The sequence below is a fragment of the Pseudorasbora parva genome, chromosome 14 (assembly GCF_024679245.1).
Source record: "Pseudorasbora parva isolate DD20220531a chromosome 14, ASM2467924v1, whole genome shotgun sequence".
Classification (NCBI taxonomy): domain Eukaryota; kingdom Metazoa; phylum Chordata; class Actinopteri; order Cypriniformes; family Gobionidae; genus Pseudorasbora; species Pseudorasbora parva.
The window spans coordinates 45,639,785-45,656,889 of record NC_090185.1 but is presented as its reverse complement, the minus strand read 5'-3'; the positions used below and the strand labels follow the sequence as shown (position 1 = coordinate 45,656,889).

The 17,105-nt window shown below is 41.7% G+C and overlaps 1 protein-coding gene across 1 annotated transcript; it reads left to right on the top strand.

Moving 5' to 3' along the window:
- The first annotated feature begins 694 nt into the window (after nt 1-694).
- On the top strand, nt 695-3,783 carry LOC137039806 (uncharacterized). The gene is made up of 11 exons (XM_067415080.1): nt 695-874; nt 971-1,166; nt 1,272-1,419; nt 1,843-2,000; nt 2,105-2,248; nt 2,339-2,558; nt 2,658-2,774; nt 2,855-3,006; nt 3,117-3,320; nt 3,429-3,503; nt 3,657-3,783. The coding sequence occupies exons 2-11, from the start codon at nt 985-987 to the stop codon at nt 3,781-3,783; spliced, it is 1,527 nt and encodes a 508-aa protein (XP_067271181.1). The 5' UTR covers nt 695-874; nt 971-984.
- The last annotated feature ends 13,322 nt before the right edge of the window (nt 3,784-17,105 follow it).

Below are 17,105 nucleotides of genomic sequence, written 5' to 3'. Positions count from 1 at the left end.
GGTGAAGTGGGAATTTCCCAAGAATACATGCTCCGAATCCAAGGATAAATAGCTTTGAAAAAGTGCTGATTTCAGTTGTGTGATGAACATATCAGGGCTTGTGAACTTATTTTGTCAATAAAAGGGATAACTAAAATAACATGAGATTTTTTGTCCTGTTTTCCGTGGGAATTAATCAAGATTAAGTGAGTTGAAGCTTAAGAGAAGCAAAATGATCTGCCAATGAGGTAAAAAACAACAACTGTTAATTCAAACATAAACTTTAACAAATCAAACAGAGATTGTTTTTGTTCTACCCCCATGTGCAGATCATTTTGCATTTTTTTTTTTTTTAAATTAAAACAGTTTTATTTTTTTATTTCACCAGAAAACAAGACATCTAATTTAATTTTAGTACTTTAGTAAATGGATCTTTATTGAATAAATGTTTGGTATTTGGACTGGAAATAAGCAACAACAAAAAACTAAGAAAGAAAAGCACTTTTTTTTTTTCCTGTGACAAAATGCTTTAAGGCCAGGCACATTTGCAGCTTGGCTCTGAAAAATTTATTTTATTTTACATTTAGTAAAACAAAAAAAAGAAGTTTGTTTTGTTTTTTACAATTGTTCTTTAGTAGTAAAATAACTTTTTGTTTGTTTGTTCATACAGTGCATTCCACAGCAGGATTTACTTCCTCTGCCCTCACTGCAAGAAGGCTCCGCGCACTCTCCCTGGCCATCTCAGGACGGCCTGTATGAAGGGAAGCTCGGAAGAGGACATCCGAGCGACCGTTATACAGGCCAAAAAAGAAATGGCGGATTTCTCCCACACCGGCCGGTTCTGGGAGTACCAGACGATTCGGGAGATTTGCGGAGCTGCTAATCCTCTGGCTAGGTGTGTAATTAACCATTATACCTGACTACACTGTCCTCTTTAAGTACAATACTCCATATTCCATCAAATGTGTATTCACTGTTTTTCTTTTCTTAGCTTGTTGGAGGTAAATGACACGGAAAGGCTTGGTAGTGAGGAACGTTCCACCCCTCCATCCTGCTCCAACTTGCATTCCTCAGAGCTCCACGCGGGTTGCTGAGCGTGCCACGCCGGATGCTGAGCGTGCACCAGCGACTCTGGAGCCAGAACCAGAGTCAGTATCTGATGACAGCTCTGAGGAGTACTATCAGAGGTAAAGGTTCACTACATCCTTCACAGGGAGCAGATGCAGCGATTGTTCATCATTACTTGTGAACATATGCACAATCATATGACCACCTGGTTTATTTGATTTCAGCTCTGGGGGGCCGAATTGGACCTCTGATGTTCGGGTGGAGATGGGAAGAAAGGGCCTCTATAAGAAGCACTCCATCGCCCACCCTCTGCTTCAGGGGTTCTATGTCTACTTGAGTGTGGACTTGGGAAACAAACGGAGCAAACAAGAGGTAATTGACAAGAAAAGCTTTATATATCACACCTACAAACACACACACACACACACACACACACACACACACACATACACACAGAGAAAAATATAAATACATTTAAAGAATAAAATAGGTCACACTCAATTTTAAGGTGCCATTGTTACAGAGTTTAACATGTGACCATAACAGGACGACAACCCGACATACATTGAACATACATTTTATGGAGACGAACCAAACTACATTTTGGGAACATTTTATTTAACAGTCATTACCAGTTAATTATGCATAATTAAATGCAAATAAACCTCATCTAAATCCTAACCCTGCCCTAATACTATATTAAGTAAATGTATTAATAGTACACATTACTTACATATATAATTACTGTTTCACTTTCAGCCCTGCAGATTTTTAATGTGTAATGTATAATTACAGGTGGAAAATGTGTCCCGCTTCATGTTCTTCATGGACCCCAATGAGCCGAGCCTGTCGTTTGTTCCAGAAGTGGAGAAGGTGCGAGAGTACTTTAATGTACTCACACACACCCAGCTCGCCAAACAGACAGTGCTCAATTATTGGAAGAGTCTCAAGAGGTGAGGACTGTTTAACGTAACAAACACACATCACGCAACTGTCAACTGATCATTATCAGATAGGCTGTCTTATGGCTGTAACAATTTCTTTCTCTCTCTTTAAGGTTCATGAGGTACACCATTACTTCCACCAGCCTTCAAAGCAAGGACAAAACTCTCTACATGGATTGTAAAGACTTTATTGATCCTTTGGACGGCATACGGGCAGGTATGTCGAAAAAAGTAAATAAGGAGCTGACACAAAAACGGTATGTATTTAAAAAAAAGAAAAAATCACTCCTTTTTAACGATTGCACGTAAATCACAGGTGAGCTCAACATTACTATTTTATTTCTCAGATACCGGGGTTACGGAAAGGAGAAGCTGCCAGCAGACTGTGTGGCGATCCTCGATTTGGCAAAAACTGACTTCCTGGCACTAATAGGGAAACTACAGGGTCCAGAAGCCGTTTCCGGGGAGCTGCTTGAGAAGAGGGACCGCCTTCTAATCCGCTATTATTTGGAGGCAATTATTATGCTCAAGCTCCTCCAGCGGCCTGGAGTAGTTACCAATATGACAGTACGTGTATTTTAATAGCCTTCTTTATTAATTTTGTTCATTGTACCTTTTGTTTATTAGTGTTCCTGTCATTGAATGTGCATGTCTGTGTGTTTGCAGGTTGAGGAATGGCAGGGAAGAACCCGCTTTCCAGAGGGCTCCTGTATTGCCGTAAAGGAGCATAAAACGGCTGCGTCACAAATCGCAGAAGTTCCCCTGACCACTGACCAGGACCTTGTACGTTTGTATTCCAAATTACGTTATAGCCGTGTGTGTGTGTTTGTGTGATTTTAAATGTATGTTTTTCTTTTCCCCAGTGGTTCAGCCTGTATTTCAATCACATTCGGCCGGTGATGCTCCAGGGGTCCAGGTCAGGGGACGATGCGACGGCAGAGGGACAATTCTGTGTGTCAAGCAGTGGAAGGCCGATTCACAATCCCTGCAATGACCTGTACAGACTCCATGCAAAGTAAGTGCCATTATGCATATCTGTATTTTTTTTCACTCAATCTAAAGTACCCATTTGTACACACATGTTCCTCTTGTTCTGTTGCATTCTAATGTGGCCCTGATTTCTAGGTACAAAATTCCACCAGTGTCCAGCGGTGACGCCAGGATGGCATTTGAAACGGCTGCGAAAAACCTGCCGGAGGTGGAGCGGAATGCGGTGGCTCGGCTGTTGGGACACACTCCCGAGACAGCCGAGAAGCACTACCGGATGCGGACTCCGGCGGATGCTTTCCTGGCGCAGCGTCTGGTTGAAAATATTACTGGAAAAACACAGTAAGCTAAATGAAATCTAGTGGACGAGCCGATCGTTATGTTTAATGTTTCTACTTAAAGCAATCATTCTTTGACACTGTCTTTACTGTTTATTCACTGAACTTGTAGAAGTGAGTGTGCAGCGTCCACAAGCAGGGGACAACCGGTTTATGTTTCTGATGTACCTCCTCCAAAAAGGGCAGGGTAAGCTAAATGAAATCTAGTGGACGAGGGCTCCGATGGTCGGTCAGGCTAGATGGGCGGATGGGCCACCTGCCTGGATGGATTGTTTAATGTTTCTATTTAAAGCAATCATTCTTTGACCCTGTCTTTACTGTTTATTCACTGAACTTGTAGAAGTGAGTGTGCAGCGTCCACAAGCAGGGAACAGAGAGTGGATGCTTCTGACAGTTCTCCTCCAATAAGGGCACGCAGGGATCCATATAAGTGTTTTGTGATGCTCCACAGACTTCCCCAAAGCTGAACCAGAGTCTTATATTGTGTATTATATTGTTATTAAAATACAATTTCACAGTACAGTTATTGTTGTCGTTGTTATTTTGCTGTTTTATTCAATTTATTCACAGTTCCAGGATACCACTTTAGTGGATGAACATAATGAAGTGTTTTTATATATTAATATGATATGGTGTATTGCCAGAGATGGGCATAAATACATGGAAATGTATTTAAAATACAAATACAAAATACTGTGTGGAAAAATGTATTTAAATACAAATACAGTATTTTGTATTTTGAAAATACACCAAATACATGTGAAATTGGCAATTCAGTGAAGGTATCCATATTAGGCTGTAATCTATCTGGGCCTATTCTGAATGCCAAAAAGCATTTAGATGTGTGCAACTGCTTAGAAACTTTCGTTTTCAATTTAAATTTGAATTTCCTTTAGCGGCAGTTATGATAACACAAATTACGTCAATAACTCATTCGCCCTCACTTCTTTTTCCACTCTAACATTCCAATTATTCCTGCCCACTAAAAGCTGCACAGATATATGTGCTTACCCCGATAGGCCTATCTATGTAAATGATTTAGAAAAAGTTCCATCGATTCACATTTTATATTATTGCTACGAATCTACGATATGTATTGTCATATGATATCACTCATCCCTAACATGCAGTAACGTTAATACTTCAAACACATTTGACAAGCTACTTTAATCAACAAGTAGAATTGACCATGACATCCTCACCTTATTCCAACAATTTTGTAAAGTTGCCGATCCAAGGCTGGGTTGTACTAGCCTAGAAATCCAGACGCACCCTAGCGGCAGCAAATCTAATCTGCCACGAGTGCCGTCTAGCAACTCTCAATACACTTCTGAGCTGTAAAAACCAAACTCTGGTCGGGCCAATCACATCGTGTATAGAGTCGGTGGGCGGGGCTTAACATAATGACGGCAGAGTTGCGTTTGCGTCAGTGTTGCCAACTTGGCGACTTTGTCGCTATCTTTAGCGGCTTTTCAGACCCCTCTAGTGACTTATTTTCAAAAAAGCGACTAGCGACAAATCTAGTGACTTTTTGGACAAACTTCAGCTACTTTAGTTTACAAATGTCGCCAGTACTGTCCTGCGAGCGCGAGGTCTTTTTTCCCCTCTGCCGTCACACACACCTCTCTCTGCGTCTGCCCTGTTCAGTGAATGGCTGAGGGGAGCTGCACGCAGACACAGACAGCAGCTGACAGACGTGAATGAGCGAGCTACACATGAGCACACAAGGTTGCCATCGATTTCTCACTTAATGTTATCTGCTTCTTTTGTTTTATATTTGAATAAATTAGTTATGATGAGTTCCATCTCTTGTGCTTATCACTTATATTACTCACTGTACAGAGCTTTAGTTCATTCAGTTTCTCAATTCAGATTTTACACATATAATTTTTTTTGTAATTCACTATATCATATATTGTATGACAAAAATGTATAGGAAATGAAAACATTTATTGGACAGTCGGCTGTATTATATGATTGTAAAATATAGTAAATGAGCACGGATTAGGAGAGAAAAAACGTCAGGCAGACTGAACGCAAGGACGGCATGATGACGTCACTAATATGCTAATTAACGCATGACGTCATCTAGCGACATTTAGCGATTTTTTTGGGCAGGCTTTAGCTACTTTCCTTGGAAAATAGTTGGCAACACTGGTTTGGGTGCTTCTAGTAAACACAGACGCCGGCGAACTGCGGTCTTTCGAATCAGCTTTGGCCGTGACTCTGGAAGACTTGAGTTAAGCTTTTCTCTGAGAAAAGAACAAAGAACGGCACTGAAGTCATTCTTAAGAAGGGAAGATGTGTTCAGAGTTTTGCTGACTGGATACGGCGAATGTTTAATCTATCAGCGAGCTCTGCTTCACATTCGTTGCTCTGGTTGGTGTAGCGCTATCCTATCGCATGCAGAGGGAGTTTGAAAGACAACCGTTTATCCGCCCCTCGGATTGAGCTGTTAATGGTGAGTTTCCAGACCAAACATCTTGATGTGGGTCTGGCTTGTCAGGCTAGGGTTGTACAGCTGCGGCTCACCTGAACGAATGTTCGGGGGAGGGGCGTGTCTGGTCTGAACTAGTAGATGCATGAAAACAGCTCCTGATAAAGAGGTTGCCTGGCTCAAAGTATTTTGAGTATTTTGAAAATACAAAAATACTCATCTTAAATGTATTTAAATACAAATTACATTCAATTTTTCCAAAGGCTTTAAAATACAAAATACAAAATAGTATTTTGTATTTCAAATACGTATTTTAAATACATGTATTTGAAATACTGCCCATCCCTGTGTATTGCATTGTTATCTTAAATATGCTGTACACAAATCAAGTAGAAGAGAAAGACACAATCGCTATTGAGCATGAAAAAAAAATCTAAACTGATATTATTGGCGTAAGGAGGCTATGATGTCAGTAGTAATAGGATGCACCTTATGACAAAAAGATTTATGGCTTTGACCTTTTGACCTTTTGCCCGATTGAACTTCCAGGGGTCACGGTCATGGAGGGGTTTCCGGTATGATTTATGACGTGACCTTTAGACCTTCCGGGGTTGATGGGGATTACGGGTATAATTTATGACGTGCCCTTTGACCTTCTGGGGTTGATGGGGATTACCGGTGTAATATATAATGTTTTTGACAGATGTTTTTATCCTTTGAAGTGGGTATGATAAAGTTTTTATCCTTTGAAGAGGGTATAATATATGATGTTTTTGAAGTCGTTAATAATATATGAAGTCGTTAATAATGATAATATATGTTGTTTTTTATCCTTTGAAGAGGGTATGATATATATTTGTGACGGAAAGTTTTATCCTTTGAAGTTCGGGCTATCAGGACCCTCCTCCTCCTCCTCATTCCGTATTATCATGCTGTACTGTGAAGTGTATCTCACACAAGCCTTCTCTGTTAAGTCTTATATGTTTTTTAAAATAATATAAACGAAAATCTACCCCGCAAAAGTTGAATGTTTATAAAAATAGCTTAAAAAAAAAAACCTGAACCATCCATTTCAGTTTTAAATAAAATGGAGTCACAAAAATTAGCAAATTGTATCAAAAAGTGTTTATAGAGTTGAAGAAAAAACACACTGGTTATAAAGCAATACAATGTATGAAACGGTTCACACAAAATCATTTAGAGATATTATTTAGCAATATTTAGTGAACCTGCATCTAACATTCCACATCTTTTAAAAAACAAAGTTCCCATACCATGTAGGCATCCTATTTCCTGAATATCTCCCGAAGCGGCCTCTCTCGCCCATGGGTCGGGTGTGTGCGTTTGCAATCCTGACAGCTTGTTGTTTTTAATATCTATACCGCTTCAGATCTCACCTAAAATACAGATTCGTTCTACCCTTTTGAAACGTAGCTCATCCATGGTTGTCGGGGGTGTGTGACAGTATGCCGTGAAATATGCTACACTGTATCACAGGTCACAACACGCTAGTGACCTGTGAGGCAAAAATTCATGGTGCAATGACGCCATCTATTGGACACAGCGGCGTATTTTTCCTACAATATATGCTGTCTTCTATATAAATAGAGCTGTCTGCGTGTCTGGGAAAACCATAGATATTTTGGAGATACTATCAAAATCATTTAGAGATATTAAGACAGTCTGCATCTAACATGGCACATCTTTTTTAAAAAACATAGTTTCTTAACACGCATCCGAATGTCTCCGAAGTGGCCTCTCTCACCCGTGGGATGTGGTGTGTGCGTGTGTATTGCGACAGTTGCTAGCCGTAAATATCTACACCGCTTCAGATCCCTGGTAATATACGAGCCAATTATCCCATTTTGAAACGTAGCTCATCCACGGGTGTTGGGGGTGTCTGACAGCAAGCCGTGTAAGGCCCCACAGGTCGTGACCTGTGAGACGAAAATTCATAGTGCAATGACGCCATCTATTGGACGCGGCGGTGTATTTTTTTCCTACAAAATACCTTATCTACCATATAAATAAAGCTGTCTTGGTGTCCGGGAAAACCATTGATATTATTTTGGAGATACCATCACGGCTCGTCATCCCTCTCAGCAAAAATGCAAAACGGTATGTAATTTTTTTCTTTATATTTAATGCTATAATGCTTTGAACATACAATTTGGTTATTAACATGTTTTATCTGTTATTAGTATAATCAGCCTTATTGCTTTAACCGTCGTTCTACTGCTATAATGGTTTATTTGTGGATTTCAAGCATGCATTGATGGTCTGATGATTTTCTGTAACATACTCTCTTTAAATCCATATCAGTTTAATATAAATGTACTACCGCTATGACGTTTTAAAACATATTTTGTGACAGACGCAACTTATTAATGTAGATTGTAAATCTGATTGTAATTAGATTTCATTTTAAAAATATATCAAAAAGACATATTCTGGCCACACTATTTGTTTTTTTAATCCGTACGTGGTGCGACCGTTTGGTTAGGTTGTTCTATCCGCTTAAATCTTATATCAAATTAGTTTTTTACCAGTACGTGATTATAATGGACTTTTATTATGAAAACGTCGGTCTAACAGGAAGCGGTCGATAGCCGCTTAGCAGCTATGCTGCGATTAGCTATTCTATTTATGTTTTTTAATTCTGCTTACGCTAAATCGTTATTCACCGTTGCGTTATCTTTGTTTTTTATTAAGGCGGCATAGCGTTACTGTTTACCCTCGTGGTTATGAAGCACGGCCCCTGTTAGGAAAAACGTGGTTTAGCTTAGCGGCGCGTGCTACATTGCTAACAGCTCTTAAACCTTATGATATCCTCTAGCAAAAGTAGTTTTGATGTTTATCCGGTTCACAAGGGCTATCGATCTGTTTTTGATATATCTACGGTATATTTTAAAAAACATAAAATCATGTTTTAGTCACCGTCTTAAACGCCTACGGCTCTCCGGCGCCACCGGCCGTCCCGGAGTTAAAACTATATCCGGTAAGGGTGAAATTGCGCACCCTACCGTGCCGGAGTGATATAACACACCACATCGCTGATACGGGCGACAGCCGGCTCTCCAGCGCCACCCACTCCCCCGGAGTTAAAACTATATCCGGTTATGGTGAAATTGCTCACCCTAGTGCGTCGGAGTGATATAACATTCTGAAAATAATGTTTTATTTCAGGATTCAGCCATTATACGTCATCTATCTGTAGGCGGGTCATCAAACAGGCGTATAAAACGACTCACAATTGTTTTCCATTCATAACAGAGGTTTTTTCCCGGCAGGTTTGGATATTGAAACCTAGCAGCGATCTTTTTTCTATTCATTCATAAATTATAAAACGATCTTATTTAAATTTTCTTGCTCTCTTTAATTATTTATTTATTTTTATTTACAGCGACCGCTCAGACGATCAATGCGGACAGCACTGCGGACGGTAAAATAAAACCGTAGCAGCTATATTTTTATGTATATATTTTTGTATATATTTATCTCTCAATGTTCTATGAGAAAACAACCGTATTTATTTATTTATTTTAGATTTCATTTATTTTCTAACTCAACCAGACTTCCCGCTGGTCGACCTCACTGGAGAAGACGATGAAGAGGAGACCGTCAGCGTAACAGATAGCCAAGACGGACCAGACCCTGCACCGCCGCAGCACACTGAGAATCAAGTAGTCCCTACCACATCGAGTTTAGACCAGACCTCTGAACCTAGCGACGAGCCTTTGAGAAAGAAGGCCAGAGAATCGCTTTGCCCCCCTCCCCCGCAGAACAGTCCGGCGCTGAGTTGTGACAGTCTATTTCCCGACGGTGAGATTAGCTACATTATTTTATTTAAACTCAATTTCTACTATTCCATTACGTTTTTTTGTTATATTTCTACGTGGCAGGGCCGGGTGGAAGTACCGACGACGCGGCTAACTGGAATACACCTCAACGTGCCGCTTGGGTCAGTAGTTCTTGGACGAGCTCAAACGCCGGTCATACCCCATATCCTTTTCAGTCGCCATCGGAACAAGACATCGAAGTCCAAGAGGCATCGCCTGTGCCTAGCCCCGCTGACACCCCACACACTGATACACCTTCTATAGAGACATTAGGTCAACAGTTTAGCACAAGCCATGAGGCTATAAACAGGAGATTGATTGAGCTGAGTAGCGAGTCACGCGACACAAACAGGAGATTGATTGAGCAGAGTAGTGAGTTGCGTGACGCAAACAGGAGATTGATTGAGCTGAGTAGTGAGTTGCGCGACACTCAACGTAGATTAGATGCATGCGGGAGTGAGGTTCGAGCCTCACGTCTAGAGACGCGCCGCCATGATGATTTCATTCGAAATATGTACTGCGAAATATTTCGCTGTATCCATACCATGAAATCAATCCTGGATGTGGAATCTGATAGAAGGGGTCGACAGTTAGCCCAATACCACCGTGAATTGGTACTTATGTTTCATCATCTTATTCACGTCCTCATAGATACAATGGATGAGTAAACATTTACATGTAATCCATTAAACTTTTATACCTTAGTTGTTTTTCTTTAGCCAACATTTATTGATTTTATATACCATCTATTTTTCTACATATATACTCTACGATATTTCATATATGCTTTTTTATATTTTCTACATATATACTCTATGATATTTCATGTATGCTTTTTATATTCTATGATATTTCATGTATGCATTTTTATATTTTATGATATTTCATGTATGCTTTTTATATTTTTCTACCTATACCCTATAATATTGTTATATTTCATGTATGTTTTTATATTTTTCTACATATGGTCTATGATATTTCATGTATGCATTCCACATATACTCTATGATTCTGAGATATTTCATGTTTTAGTCTGAAATCTAAAATGGATGGATCAAAAAGCTTTTGCGCAGACGACACAGAACTGTCACCAGACGAGATTGATATGCTAAGTATACTACCCGATGATCTTTTAACACCTTCAGATTCTTTAGAACAGTATTTGTTTAATCTAGATTTCCCATCAACCTCGACCGATTTGGATCTTTTTGAATTAGCCGTAAATTCAAACGCGAATTTGTACGATCATGCCCTAAGCATAGACAATATTCCTGTTGTACAATACGGCGGCGTTTTAAATAATCAACTACCAACGCGTACTGACGACGACATTGCAGAACAGCCTGTCGCCGATGATAATTCACAATCGTCGACCGGGGGAGCGAGACCAACTTCAGGTAATGTCGACGCTTTACTTGTGACTGACCCTGCCGTACAGACTCGATTAAGCAGTACGGATGTTGATACGCTGATTCGAGAAGGGGGGTTCGTTAACGGTTATCATGTTTTACCACGACCTCGTTTCAATAGCGTGTCGTTGAGAAGAAGCATGAATCTGAGAGAGATTAACTCTACAGATTTGGCCTCTTATCACACCCGCTTACACGACTTGCTGAGCGAGATTGTCGGCTTTGCTAGAGAAATCGGTAGCGACGCTCCCGTGATCAATATGACCATGTCCGCACCCGCTCTACAAACACCCGTCAGTGGTGTTTTAACATCGGGTAATGATTACAACGTGGATTTACTAATGGAACAATTTGAAAAAGTTTTACAGAGCAACGATCGGTTATTATCGGACGACGTCGTCGAGATCGACGCCACCGTCGCCATGAACAGACAAGGAGGCGGTCGTCGTAAACTTACAGATTTAGCCGTCTGTCAGGTCATCAAAAAGAAAAAGAGCACCTTATTTTGCCCCACAAATTTATCAAATAATTTATGTTTTTCTATTTGCATCGCTCGTTTTCTTAACCCTCAACTACCCGAGAACGAGTTAGAAAAACTGGCTACCGCCATTCAAAACGCCGCCGGCTTCTCAATCCACAACCCGATCGCTCTTAGCGACATAGCGGCGTTTGAACGAGCGCTAGGCATTAAAATCGTCGTATTTCACAGATCGAACGCCATGATCTTAGAAACGTACAAAACCTGTGATGAACCACGCCCCAAAACGGCGTTCCTGTATCTGGATAACGATCATTACTACATGATATTGAGTCTGACCGGTTTCTTGGGTTCAGCATACGTCTGTCAATTTTGTTACAAAAGTTACACCAGCGTCAGAACCCATCGATGTAAACACGCCTGTAATATCTGTTTTGACGTTGATTGTCATAGGTTTATAGGTCATAGGTCCTAAAAGAACCATACATTGTCCCGATTGTTCGCGTTACTGTAAATCGAGCTATTGCTTCGAAATGCATAAAAAAAACTCACCTCCCGGTCAGGAATACCCCGCCTGCGATATCATAAAATACTGTAAACTATGCTGCAAACGTTACGACGTTAAACAGGGGGACAAGGCTACAAACCACAAATGTAGCCCGGACAAATGCGTCCATTGTCGAGAGGAACTGGCGGATGGTGGGGTGCATCAATGTTTCATACAACCCCTAGTGCCTAAGGAAAAATGCGAGAAATACATTTTCTACGATTTTGAAACGCGTTACGAAAACGGTAGACACGTGGCAAATTTTGTTTGCGCGATCACATTCAAAGGCCAGAAATTTACGGCGGAGGGTACCGACTGCATCGCTAAGCTAATCGACCGCTTCAGACAACCCCGATATAACGGGTACTGCTTCATAGCTCATTACGCATCCAGATTCGACGCCTTTCTAATTCTCGAGTATTTTTGCAATGCCGGGATCGGGATTGAGATCATAATGCAAGGCTGTAAAATTATTTTCATGTACGACGAGTCGTTTGCCCAGCGGTATATCGATAGCTATGCATTTTTTCCAATGGCGTTAGCAAAAATGCCCGCGGCGCTAGACTTAGAAACGATGACTGGAAAAACATACTTTCCACACATGTTTAACATTGCTGAAAACGCTAACTACGTCGGACCTTACCCCGACAAAAAGTTCTACAACTACGATAACATGTCGGATAAAGACCGCAAAAAGTTCGACGCGTGGTACAGCACGGTTCAGGGCGAACGGTTTGACTTTAGGCAAGAACTGTACACGTACGGCGTTAACGACGTCATCTTATTACGCGAAGGCTGTATGAAATACCGCGAGGCGTTCATAGAATGCGCCAAACTCGACCCTTTTGCATTCACGACGATCGCCAGTTGTTCGATGGGGGTCTTCAAAACGCATTATCTCGACAGAAACACGCTCGCTCTCACGCATAACAAAGCGTACATCCGTCAGAATAAGTGCTACTCAAACGGATCGATCGAATGGCTCGAGTACGTTAAGAAAAGTCGAAAAGCAGACGTTCACCACGCTGTAAACCACGGCGAAGTTTCGATCGGTAAGTACTTTTTAGACGGCTACTATGAGCAGGACGGTGTGAGGCACGGGTTAGAATACGCGGGGTGCATCTTCCACGGGCACTGCTGTCGCTTTGAACCTCATCAGACACACCCCTTGTCGGGAGTACCCTACGGGGTTCTCAGGAGACAGTTTGACGATAAGGTTGAAATTCTGCAGAATGCGTACGGTTTGCAAATCGAGGTTCTTTGGGAATGCGAATGGAACGCCATGAAAAAGACCGACCCCTCTGTGATAGAATTTATGGCTAATTATTCTGCCCCAGAGAGACTGAGACCTCGAGAGGCGTTGTTTGGTGGGCGCACTAATGCTTATATGCTCTATCACAAAGTGAGCGGGGACGAGAAAATACGTTACCTTGATTTCACTTCGTTATATCCTTACTGTCAGGCTACGAAAAGCTACCCGATCGAACACCCGCAGATCATTTTTAATGATTTTGAACCGATTGAAAATTATTACGGTCTTATCAAAGCAACCGTGTACCCTCCCCGCAAATTACTGCACCCGGTCCTCCCTTACAGATGTCAGGGAAAACTGATGTTTCCGTTGTGCAGAACCTGCGCTCACGATCAAAACCAGACCACGAGCTGTACCCACACGAATGAGGAAAGAGCGCTGTCGGGTTGTTGGGTATCTATAGAGCTTTTAAAAGCCGTCGAGAAGGGCTATGTGGTAGCCAAGATCGACGAGGTTTGGCATTTTCCGCAGCGGTCAGACACGTTGTTTGACGGATATGTAAAAACGTTTCTACGTTTGAAACAACAAGCGTCCGGGTACCCGTCGAACGTTGTCACGGAGGCTGAGAAAGAGACCTACATCCGTGAGTATTTTGAAAAAGAGGGGATTCAACTCGACCCCGAAAAGATCAGGTACAACGCTGCCCAGAGGGCTATCACTAAATTAATTCTGAATAGTTTGTGGGGACGATTCTCTTTAAGACCGAACTTACCTCAAACGACTCTGGTGAGCGACCCCGAAGTTTTCACCAGAATCGTTTTCGGTAATACTGACACGTTGTCCTATTTCTCATTCGTCTCAGACGACGTGGCGCTCGTCCAGCATAAACCGCTCAAAGACGATGTTTGTAAGGCTCGCGATGTTAACGTGTTTATAGGCGCGTTCACTACCGCACACGCGCGCCTGGAATTGTACGCATTGATGGACCGACTCGGCGACCGTCTACTATACTCGGACACAGACAGCGTCATATTCGTGTCTAGGCCCGGCGACTGGGAGCCGCCTCTCGGGGATCATTTGGGCGAGCTGACTAGCGAAATCGAATATGACGATTTTATCACCGAGTTTTGTTCCAGCGGTCCGAAATCTTATGGCTTTCGCACATGCAAAGGTACGGTGTGTATGAAATCGAAGGGTATAACGCTGAATGCTAAAAATCCCCAAACCATCCGTCTGGAATCCCTGATCGGTCTGGTTGACAGTTATGTGACGTCGCCTAATAGTGGCGAATACATCCTAGCTCAAACGGAAAACATTGTGAGGAATAAAAAGACTCTCACATTGCACAACAAATCAGTCGTTAAAAGGTTTAAGGTGGTGTATAATAAACGCAGGCTTTTGCCCGATTACACCACACTTCCTTATGGCTACTGATCAGATGACGCACGGACGACCGCAGGATGTTTCCGATTAATTTGATTTCAGACTACAACATCCATTCAGTTCTGTTTTAAGTGGACCGTCAAATTCTGGAAAATCTTATTTTGTAAAACTTTTGTTGGAAAAAGGCTTGAATGTAATTTCCAAGAAAATTGAAAACATTGTATGGTTGTATGATTGTTGGCAACCTTTGTATGATGATGTACTGAAATTGTATGACATTAAATTCGTGCACGGAATACCGGAGAGTCTGAATGATGATGATTTGCAACCTGTCACTAAAACAAATCTTCTCATCGTGGATGATTTGATGGAGCAGGCCAGTGGTAACTCCGAGCTTCAAAGGGTATTTGTGAATTTTGTTCATCATCGAAATTTAAGTTGCGTTTACATAGTCCAAAACGCGTTTGTACAGGGTAAATTCAGCCGAACCATTAGTTTAAACACCAATTATATGATTCTGTTTAAAAACCCTCGGGATGTCAACCAAGTAGCGCTGCTAGCGCGTCAAATGTACCCCGGAAACACAAAATACTTCATGGAGTGCTATCACGACGCGGTCAACCGACCTTTTGGCTACTTAATGATAGACTATAAAGCAAAAACTCCCGAGCAGTACCGTCTCAGAACAGGATTGCTTTCCGACCGTCAAGTGGTTTATATCCCGAAAAAAAGAAGAACGTGATCAACATGTCAGCCAGACTTTGTAAACATCTCCCTGTGTTAAAGCTACTACATAAAGCTTCTCCAAAACAACGGCGACTTATTTTACAATCGGCGTCCGACGAGTTCATTTTATCCCTGTGTGAAGTGGCTCTTAACATTCTCTACGGAACGATTCCGGTCAACCGTCAACAGTACAGAAAACTGAAAAAGAGAAAAGCCGAAATTAAATTTGTCGCCGATAAAAAAATAGGCATAGAGGCCAAGAAACGAGTCATCAACCAGAAGGGCGGATTCCTTTTGCCGCTCCTGAGCGTGGCCATACCATTTCTTTCGAGCTTGATAGCAAATAGATAGGATGGAGTATGCGGAGAAGATGTATTTAGTCCCGCAACATCAATTGGATAGGATGAAAACTGAAAACCCCCGCGAGAGTATTCAACAGACGGTGGAAAACGAATTGGACGGATCCATGAGAAATATTTTACTCCGCACTGATTTGAGCCCTTACGAAAAAGCAAAGCTTTACGCCAATACCCTAAGCAGGTTTTTGAACGTCGTTAAACAAGGCGATCGTGAGGCCGGTGTTTTAACGCTCACCCTACCGGACCCCCCTAATAAAGACGAGCTACCGACTACCACAGCCGTTGAAGATGACGGTGCTGATGTGCACGTGATGGATGAAGTTCTGAAGAATGTGCCTTCGAGAAGTGTGAAAAACAGCAGATACATATTAGACAAGATGTCTAAAGCTAAAGAACTAAGTGCGTGGAACGAATCGGGTGAGTTTGTGTTCAGGGGTAAAGCCGTGAAAGGCTCGCACATGCTCGATTTATTAAAAAACATTACGGCTCCGCAAAAGGTTCGGGATAACAGGAGACCTATAGGATGGTCGGAGTTTCTACGCGCCTTTGCAGAATTAAACATTCCTTTTTCTACGGTGCCGAATCAACAGGTGAGGGGTGCAATTCAGTCTCTAAAGACTAAACCCGACTCCCCCACACAAACCCTTGCCAGACCTTCTAAAAGAGGACGAAAATATTCACGCTCTGTGTTTCCAGAGCCCGAAGACTCTGTGTTTAAATCCCCAACTATCGATCGAAGACAATGGTTGGAATTTTAACGAATCCTTCTATTTTGTATCCATTGTATGATTCAATAAAAAAGACTATCAAATATAATAGTTTTAAGATTTTTATTTATATGCCAAACATGTCTGCACACAGTGAAGGCAGGAAAACATTTCATCATTACAAACATACGGTCTTAATCTCCTCACAAAAAGGGACACCATTTTATCATTTTTTATGTAATCATCGGTGTATAGTTTCATCACATGGTTATAGTCACATCCTCTGGCTAAATGATATAGAAAAAACACACAGTGCTGACCGCAGGTATCCGATGAATAATCCTGGACGCGTCTGTCGGAATATAATACCGCGGAGTCATTGGCTGTTAGAAAGTTATTGATGGTGATTGGAAACCTCTGGCTTTTGGGTGGGTTGCCGAAGCTGTCGAAAAAACATGTGGGTCCTTCCTCGCTTAAATAAACCGCGATCCAATGCTCGCCCGGTAACCAGGAAGGGTGGGTGTTAATGATCGCCATTGACGGTAAGATCCTTAGGGTTTTTTTGGGTAGTTGATCGCTCGGTAGAACCCCGAGAAAATGAGTCCCGCATGTGATTTTATCCATGACGGCCGTGAGTTGCAGCGTGTTCATC

Coding starts and splice junctions, on each gene's coding strand:
- LOC137039806 (XM_067415080.1), top strand. CDS start 985: ATGACACGGAAAGGCTTGGTAGTGAGGAACGTTCCACCCCTCCATCCT. Junction 2,001..2,104: donor TATTGGAAGAGTCTCAAGAG/GTGAGGACTGTT, acceptor TCTCTCTTTAAG/GTTCATGAGGTACACCATTA. Junction 3,007..3,116: donor CTGTACAGACTCCATGCAAA/GTAAGTGCCATT, acceptor CCTGATTTCTAG/GTACAAAATTCCACCAGTGT.